We start from the raw sequence: 8944 nt of genomic DNA, 5'->3' as shown, positions 1-8944 counted from the left end.
TTTGGAACCACTGCAGTTTGGTCAAGGTGCCCTGTAACAGCTATTTGATCTGCCACATGATTTCCTGCTGTAATGGACCCTGTCAGAAAAATGTGAGAACGAATGTGGATTATGTGGAGTTTGTGTTTACGGTGACTAATTTCATACAGTAATGATTTGAACATATGAAATCATTGTAATTGGGAGATATATTTTATGAATGAATTCTCCATTCGCTGAACTGCTCTGATGACAGAGGCTGAATGGGAAACAATGTTTAAAGGCTCTGGAAATAGCTGAAATGCAGGTATGACTGCAGAGAGCTCTGCTGAGAGGAACCTCTTACCTTGTGCATGTCATATACCCATTTTCCTGCTCTGAGCCAGGTGACTGCTGCGTTAGATGTTCTGCCAGAACCATCTATGAACACAGTTCTAGCACTTGTTAGTGGAACATGAGAATAGTTGTGTGTTAGCTCTGGCTGAGTAAGGGCTAGCAGCTGCAAAAATGGAACAGAGGGAAGGTGAACTGAAAATTGAGCCCTGTAATCAGATTGGCTCGTCAGAGGGCCATGTGAGGGCAGGAGATTGCAGCTCACCAGTGGCCTTTAAACTAAATTTGAGGCAGTTGGTTGGACTCCTCATTGTCCTATCATATCTCTCCCCCCAAAAGGGTCATTGGGATATTAAGGACATAGGGCTTTGCTGAAGAACTTTTACCTTCTGGTTCTTTGATCAGTAAAGTGGGGACACTTTGGAGCGGTGTCTGGGCTCCTCCTACCCCTTTGATGTCGGTGCAGGGCTCCGTAGTGCTCCATTCCTTTGGCCAGTCGCTCTCCGCAAAGATCATGACGTCTGCTCCTGTGTCTGTAAGACCTTGAACTGGAAGACGTTGGTGAGTGTTGGGAAAAGATACCGTGCAGGTTCGCATTGGCTGATGGAGTAAAATGGCCTGTGACCACTGGACCATCGGCATAGAGTCCAAAGTGTCCCCCTTACAGCAATGTGGGTTACATTGGCTATGGGTGTCTTGCTCCACAGGTGGAAATAGAGCTTTTAGAGTCACTTCTAATGCCTTAGGGTTGTCTACAGTCACTTAGTGTGGGATAACTGTTAACCCTGTATTATTAGATGGAGCAGTCCCAGTTAAAATGTAATTTCCAGCAGGTACTGGAAGGTTATTCGTTGGTCTCACGAGAACTGTTTGGTAGTTGTCACTGCCTAATGTAAGTTGGTTGGGAGATGCCAACTCCACCCTAGAGACACTTGCTCTGGGTCTCTGTCCGGGAGTGAGGGGAGCAGCTGAGTGTGCTTGACTTGTGGGGCATTTTTTATCATCACGCTGCCCTTCGTGCTTGGCTCCACATTTCCTGAAATCGAGGCCAGCCTTCGTGGAGCTTTCAGCAAAAGCGGCCTCCCCTCTGTGTCCAAGAGTGATCTACAGTCACTGGCCCAGGGCAATCCCTTTTTGACATCAGGAACACAAGTTGGGTGGTACTGTAGGTACTCTTCTTTTCAGCTGAGGGCAATCCCTTTAAAATGTCCTGTTTGTGTGCAGAGGTGACACACAGCCTCCTTCTGTAGTTGTTGCACTGCCAGGACTTCAGTTAGTAGGGATTTGTTGTACCTGTTGGATCCTACATTGCGACACGCCTTAACCACCACCATTGAAGTGGGATCTTTGCGGGACCTTAATATTTGTTGACAGTCATCGTTTGCTCTATTGCCAATTTTAGAAAAAGCACATCTTGAGCCTCTGGATTAATTTTTCACTGAGTGTTTAAGTATTGGAAGAAGATTCTTACGGAGATGATGGAGTCTCTGGAAGTGTTCAGATGGCATCTGGATATGGAACTTTAGGATATGGTTTAGGGGTGATTATGGTGGTGCTGGTTGACTGTTGGACAAAAAGATCTTGAAGGTCTCTTCCAGCCTTGATGATTTTGTGATTCACTGACCTGTCATCACAGTTTCCAGGTTTGTACTATAAAAAGATCTTTTCTCAGTTGGATCCCTCAGTGGGACCCATTAACAGTACAAGAAACTTCAGTGTTTCAATCTCACTTTGGTTTCTCAAGAGGTTCCTGCAACTCTCCTGAGGGTCTGATGTTCAGGGACTCATCCCCAAAGCCCCCGAGGGTGATGAAATGCCTGTGGCTGTTGCTGTGCTGCTGAGCTGGGCAGGGTTCCTGATACACAGGGAGCTCCTGGCAACCAAGAACAGCTTCAAAGACACAGTTCTGCTTGTGAACAGCTCCTCTGCACAGCCCAGCAGGGCTGAGGGCACTGCCTGCAGCACCCAGAGCACAGGAGAGAAGGCAGAGAGGTGAGAGGCAGCCTGGGCTGGGAGGGGACTGAGCTCTCACTGTGGGAGAAACCTTCCCAGGATTTGAATGAAGAATTCTCTGGCTGGAGGACACTTAAACTTCCCTTCCTGCAGGGATCTCCACAACCCACAGTTTGTAGGATCTTTCAGAAGGACTCTCCCAGTCCCTGCAGGGCAGAGGAAGTGGCCCTATGGCAGAGCAGGGCAGGAGCTGCAGGCAGCAAGGGTAGCGAGGAGAAGGGAGCAAGAGGTGAAAGGGATCCTGGGCTGGGAGGATAGGGCAGAGCTGCTCAGGGGAGGAACCTTGGCAACGCTTTGGCATGGGAAGGCTGTGGCTGCAGAGCAGTGCAGGGGAGTTGCTGCAAGTGGCTCTTGCAGCTGCCAAATGCCAGCCCTGGCAGGAGCTGTCAGGATGGCTGTGCTGAATTTGCTGGGGGGCAGCAGGAGAAGCTGCTGCAGAGCAGGACTTGCTGCTGCCCCATCAGTGGCCCAGGGCAAGGAGGTTCCCTGTGCCAGGGCCCTTCTCAGGAAGCACATCCACTGCCAACACCTGCCCCTTCCCAGCCAGCGCAGGGGCTCTGGGATCTGCTCTGAAGCCCCTGCCCTGTGCCAGAGCTGCCCCTGGGCCCTGGGCTGGGGATGGGCTCTGGCAGCACTGCAGGGAGGTGAGCTGGGCACAGGGAGGGGCTGCTGGCAGGAACAGCTCCTCACACACACCCAGGCAGGGAGGGAGAGGCAGCTGCTGCCACAAGTGCTGGCCAGGGGGATGTGGCCCCTCCCTGCCTGTGTCTGTGGCACAAAGCCCTTCCCTGAGCACCTCCTGCCTGGGCTCCTTTGTCAGCCCAAGCAGAGCCTCTGCCCTCAGGCCCACGGGGGCTGGGCTGGGCATTACCCTGCAGCAGCCAGAGCCCAGGCAAGGACAAGGCCTACATTTCCATCTGTCTCTGCCTGTCCCTCCTCCCTTGGCAGCATCACTGGGGCATTTCCCTGCCATCCCCTGCTGCCTGGGCTCTCCTTGTTCTCACCCTTGGCTTTTCTGACCAAGTGTGGGGTTTGGGGGCAGATTCCTGTGCAGACACAAACCCTTTGGGTGCTGCTGTGGGGATGTGTCTGTGGGAGCAAAGTGCCCAAGTGCCCTCCAGGCAACTTCAGGCTCTTCAGCTGTTTCCCTGAGTGTCCTGCAGGGCTGCAGGTGCCCTCCAGAAGGGCACAGTTCTGCCATAGTATCTCTGTGCTGCACAGGATCCCCGTGGAGAAAACTCCTCAGTGCTAATTCCATTGAAGTGGTCTGGGCAGCTGCAATGAGCATTTTGTGTCTCACTCTGGGAGGGGAGAGATGAAAAGGCGATGAGTGTGTCAGTCTGTTCTTTGGACACGGATTCCTGGCTATCTGTGCAGTTTCTGTGTAGGGGAACAGTTGAGTGTGATGCTCCTGCAGCTCCAAGCTGCCAGCACAGGGCAGCTGAGCACAGACTGATGGGCAGAGCAGCTCTTGTGTCTGCACTGAGGGACCATCCCTGTGCCCTCAGAACCCACAAGGGTTGACCTGCAGTAAAATGGAAAGGTCATAGATTTCACACAGTCACAATCACTCCTACCTCTGGCAGGGGCAAGTGGGGGAACAAACACAAAGAATTCCCTCAGCTCAGTCCTTCCTTTGGGCAAGTTGCAAACAGCAAAGCTGAGAAGCTCTTGGATGTATCAGGAGGACATTTAATTGGAGATCACCCTGCATTCCAAGTTCCCTCTGCCAACAGAGCAAGAAGGAGTCCTTGGGAGCCCATCCCAGAGTTCCTGCTTCCAGTGGTGCCCTCAGGCAGCAACAACCAGAGCTCAGGGGAGGGAGCTGCAGGGAGGTTTGAGTGAGGACAGAGAGCCTGAGAGTGGGGTGGCTGTGAGACGTGTCCTGCTTGGTTGCAGCAGCCTCGTCCAACTCAGCATTGACTTCTCCCCCTCAGCAGATCCAAACACTCTGAGGAAGCAGCAAATGCCCAACAGCAGCTCCATGGCCCAGTTCCTGCTCCTGGCATTCTCAGACAGGCGGGAACTGCAGCTGCTGCACTTCTGGCTCTTCCTGGGCATCTCCCTGGCTGCCCTCCTGGGCAACGGCCTCATCCTCAGCGCCGTAGCCTGCGACCAGCACCTGCACACCCCCAGGGACTTCTTCCTGCTGCACCTCTCCCTCACAGACCTGGGCTGCATCTGCACCACTGTGCCCAAAGCCATGCACAACTCCCTCTGGGACACCACAACCATCTCCTACACAGGATGTGCTGCACAGGTGTTTTTCTTTACCTTTTTCATGTCAGCAGACTTTTCTCTCCTGACCATCATGTGCTACGACCGCTACGTTGCCATCTGCAAAGCCCTGCACTACGGGACCCTCCTGGGCAGCAGAGCTTGTGCCCACATGGCAGTAGCTGCCTGGGCCACTGAGTTTCTCAATGCTCTGCTGCACACATCCAATACATTTTCCTTGCCCCTGTGCCAGGGCAATGCCCTGGGCCAGTTCTTCTGTGAAATCCCTCACATCCTCAAGTTCTCCTGCTCAGGCACGTACCTGAGGAAAAATGGGCTTCTTGCTTTTACTGATTTTCCTTTTTTGGGATTTTTCATTTTCGTTGTTTTCTCCTATGTGCAGATCTTCAGGGCTGTGCTGAGAATTCCCTCTGACCAGGGACGGCACAAAGCCTTTTCCATGTGCCTCCCTCACCTGGTCATGGTCTCCCTGTTCCTCAGCACCTCATTCATTGCCTACCTGAAGCCCCCCTCCATCTCTTTCCCATCCCTGGATCTGGCCCTGTCAGTTCTCTACTCAATGGTGCCTCCAACACTGAACCCCCTCATCTACAGCCTGAGGAACCAAGAGCTCAAGGATGTCCTGAAGAATAAGATAACTGGGGTTTTTTCAGAAGCAATAAACTCTCTTTCTTCTTCAAGTTATGTATCTCATTAAAGACTAATCCTGTTATGTACTTAATAATGGCCCGTATCTTCTCTATTTTTTTCTCCCAGTATGGGTTTTAGTTTTGTGGTTCACACCAAAAAATCTTTATACATATGAATGTACATATATATGTGTTTTTATATATAAATCACATTGTCAGTTCAGTGTTTGCCTTTCTAGCCTGCCCAGAGGCTGTACAAAATGGCAGTTGTACTCACTGTATACTTTAAGGAAATAAAGAACTCTGCATGGACTGGTTTCCCTGCCATCTTTCCTCTCTGACTGCTCTGGAACTGCAGGGTTGGTGCCTCTGTGCAGAGTTGGGTGACAGAAGAGTCCCAGCAGAGCAGCCCTGCCAGGGAGCAGCAGCCCTTCTCCTCCATGACCTCCTCCTCCCACCCTTGCCCACTGTCCTGCAGAGCCCTGTGTTGTTTGAGGCCTCAGTGCTCGGGCAGTGGGGGCCAGTCCTGCTGCAGGACTGGGCAGGGACTGCAGGCAGGGACAGCCACGGGCACTGCTGGCACAGAGCTGACCTCTGCAGCAGCACTGCCATCCTGCAGGGGCATCTCCTCAGGGCAGGGCCTGAGAGCTTCCATCTCCTCTCCAGTTTGCTCTGCAGGTTGTGCCCAACACAAGGCCTGCAGAGGAAAACAGCAGGAGCAGCACAAGTGTGGAGGGGTCAGGGTGGGGGCACCCAGCAGTGCCCTTGCACAGCCAGCGCCCTTCCCAGCACTGGCCTCTCAGCCCAGGGCAGGGAGGTTGTTCTTCCCTCCAAGGAGGGACAGAAATGACCAGCTCAGCAGTCCATGTTTGCCCTGCATGGAGAGGATATGCCCGTGTGTCACGGCTTGGGGGTGGGGGTGGAAGGCATAAACAGAGTTTCTGGGAGAAGCCTCTTGTTGAGCTGCAAGGGGCAAAAAGGACCCCCTTGCTTTCAAAATTCCTTCTCAGAGAGGAGACTCTGCCAAACCCTTGCAAAGGCCAGAGCCATCCCAGAGGTTCCTGAGGCCTTGGCAAAGGCAGACATGAACCAGTCTGCAAACAGGGCAGCAAGGAGGCTTGGCAGAGTTCCAGACTGCTCAGGCTCAGCAGGGAAGGGGACATGGCGAGTCCTGCTACAACCATTGCCAGGCATGGGAAGGACAAGGCAGGGATTGCAGAACCCCCGTCGGAGGGAAAAGAAGGGGATGTTGTGTGCCCAGACTTTATCAAGGCTCTTCACATGGTCTCCTGTGCTCTCCTTGGAGTGAGACTGCTGAGAGATGGACTGTAGAGTGTCAAATAAAATCCATGGTACAAAGTCCTCCTGGCAGCAACTTCCTGATGAAATCCCTCAGTGACCAGCCCTTGAACACCACTAGAGAACATCTTTCATATCTCTATAGACAATGGGACAAAATGTGTTTTCAAGTCCTTTGTGGATGATGCCAAATTTCAGGGAGCCCTTGAGTAACCTGTCCTGGTTTAAAGACACATCTTGGGGCAGGAACTCCGATAAAATGAACTCACTCCCCTTTTATTCCCCACCGATGCAGGGAGACAAATTACTAGGAGGTATAAGTGAAAAAAATAACAGTTCACTGACAGGAAATACAGCAGCAAAACCAGCAATACCAACAGAACAGTTCAAAGCAACAGCAGAGAGAGAAATTTCCTCCTCTCTCCCCCCATGACCCAACTCCCTTTGCTAAACAGATGAAACAGGGATCAACACGTGCCTCCCTTCCCTCTTTTCCCCCTGAATGAACAAAGAACAAAAACGAAACTCCCAGTAAAGAGGGGGCAAAGCAAACTCTGGGAAACTCTCTGGTCTGAGCTAAGTTGTGCTGCCCAAGAACACGCTGACTCCAGAGGGGTCCAAGCGGGGCAGAGCCGGCGACTCCGGTCCGTGCAGCGGCGGGGGGGAGGCAGCGGCTCTCCTTGATTCCATGGAGTGCTGGACAGGCACAATGGCCCCTTGGTTCCAGGAGATTCCACAGTGTCCCTGCATTCCTTTGGTTCCAGGAGGCCCAGTTGGGTTCCCAATGAGCCCTTGGTTCCAGGAGGTTCTGCAGCATCAGAGTGGCCCATTGATTTCAGGAGATTCCACAGTGTCCCAGGGTTCCTTGGCTTCCCTGAGGCCCTGCAGTGCCACAGTGACCACTTGAGCCCAAAAGGTTCCTCAGTGTCAGAGAGGCACCTTCATTCCCAGAGGTTCCCCAGTGTCACAATGGCCCCTTAGATCCAGGAGCTTCCATTATGTCCCAGGGTTCCTGCAGTTTCTCTGAGGGCCTGCAGTTTCAAAATGCCTGCTTGGGTCCATCAGGTTCCAAAGTGTCTCAGGGTTTGTCTCTTTTCACAAGGCCCCAAGTGTTTAATGGTTCCTTCATTCCACAAGATTTCAGAGTTTCCCTGTGTTCCTTGTTTTCCATGAGGCCCTGCAGTGTCACAATGGTCCCTTGATTCCATGAGGTTTTCCAGTGTAACAATGACCTCCTGATTTCATGGGTTTTAGCAGTGTCTCAATGACCCCATTATTTCATAAGGTTGTCAATGCCCCTCAGTTCCTTTGGCTCCCTTAGGCCCTGGAATGTCACAATGGGCACTTGATTTTATGAGGTTGTAGAGTGTCATCACAAAGCTGACCCCACCCAGATGGAAGTTTTGGGAAGGTAACAAGGCCAGGGGAGCACAGCCTGCAGCAGAGATGGCCAAGGGCTCTGGCAGGGCTGCAAGGCCCAAAGGCACCCAGGCCTTTGTGCCCTTGGCTCTGGCAGCTGCCTCTGCCCCTCAGGCCACCACAAGCAACTTTCCTGGCAGCTTCTGCCCTTGGGTTCTGCCTCGCCCCTCCCTGAGCAGCCTGGCAGGGCTTGCCCAGTTTTGGGCCTTGGTTGTTGCTCCCCCTCCCATCCCACTGCCCCCCAAACAGCCCTGAGCCCCCCGGCAGGGACAGGATCTGCTGGGAGAAGATTGAAGAAGCTGCTCCAGAAGTCAGAAGCCAAAGCCCAAGTCCCTTGAAGCATTGCTGGGCCCTACTGAGGGCAGGCACTGACAAAGCCTCCCCAGGGACTCCTCAGAGCAGATCCTTGCAGGCCAGGAGTGCAGGCAGACAAAGGAAAGGTGCTTGTGGTGGCCTGAGGGGCAGAGGCAGCTGCCAGAGCCAAGGGCACAAAGGCCTGGGTGCCTTTGGGCCTTGCAGCCCTGCCAGAGCCCTTGGCCATCTCTGCTGCAGGCTGTGCTCCCCTGGCCCTGCTGCTCCTCTGGCCTTGCAGGCTGCACACACCCCTCCTGCTTTCCCACCCCCCTCCCAGCAGCATTTCTGGGCCCTCCCTGATGGCTCTGCTGTCCCCCAGCTCTGGCTGCTGCCATGTGCACTTGACCTTCTTGGCTTGGATGCTGAGCCCCTGTGCCCCAGGACATCCCTGACAGAGCCCAGGCCCTTCTGCTGGGGGTCCCTGCAGAGCTGAGCAGATCCAGGTCACCTCCCATTGCTCTGCCAACCCCTTGGGCCTGCTCTGGGCCCTGCAGGTTCTTTGCCCTGCTCCCAAGGGCTGTGGGGGTGCTTCATGGTCAGGGCTTGGGCTTTAGAGCTCAGGGTGGGGATTGGGCAGAACTTTGTGAGGTTTGTTGTTCTGCTGGTAATGTCTGGTTCATGATCTGGGAAGAGCTTTTTGGTCTGGGTTAGGATTCAAGCTGTCATGCTGGTATTATGGG

General features: G+C 53.4%; 1 protein-coding gene across 1 annotated transcript; it reads left to right on the top strand.

Annotated features, from left to right (window-relative positions):
- Nucleotides 1–4291: 4291 nt before the first annotated feature.
- Nucleotides 4292–5260, top strand: LOC126646740 (olfactory receptor 14J1-like). The gene has a single exon (XM_050328260.1). The coding sequence runs from the start codon at nt 4292–4294 to the stop codon at nt 5258–5260; it is 969 nt and encodes a 322-aa protein (XP_050184217.1).
- The last annotated feature ends 3684 nt before the right edge of the window (nt 5261–8944 follow it).

This window comes from Myiozetetes cayanensis, unplaced genomic scaffold, assembly GCF_022539395.1.
Source record: "Myiozetetes cayanensis isolate MyiCay16 unplaced genomic scaffold, myiCay2020 scf386, whole genome shotgun sequence".
Classification (NCBI taxonomy): Eukaryota; Metazoa; Chordata; class Aves; order Passeriformes; family Tyrannidae; genus Myiozetetes; species Myiozetetes cayanensis.
The sequence above is the reverse complement of the archived record's forward strand: the minus strand, read 5'-3'. Positions and strand labels throughout refer to the sequence as shown.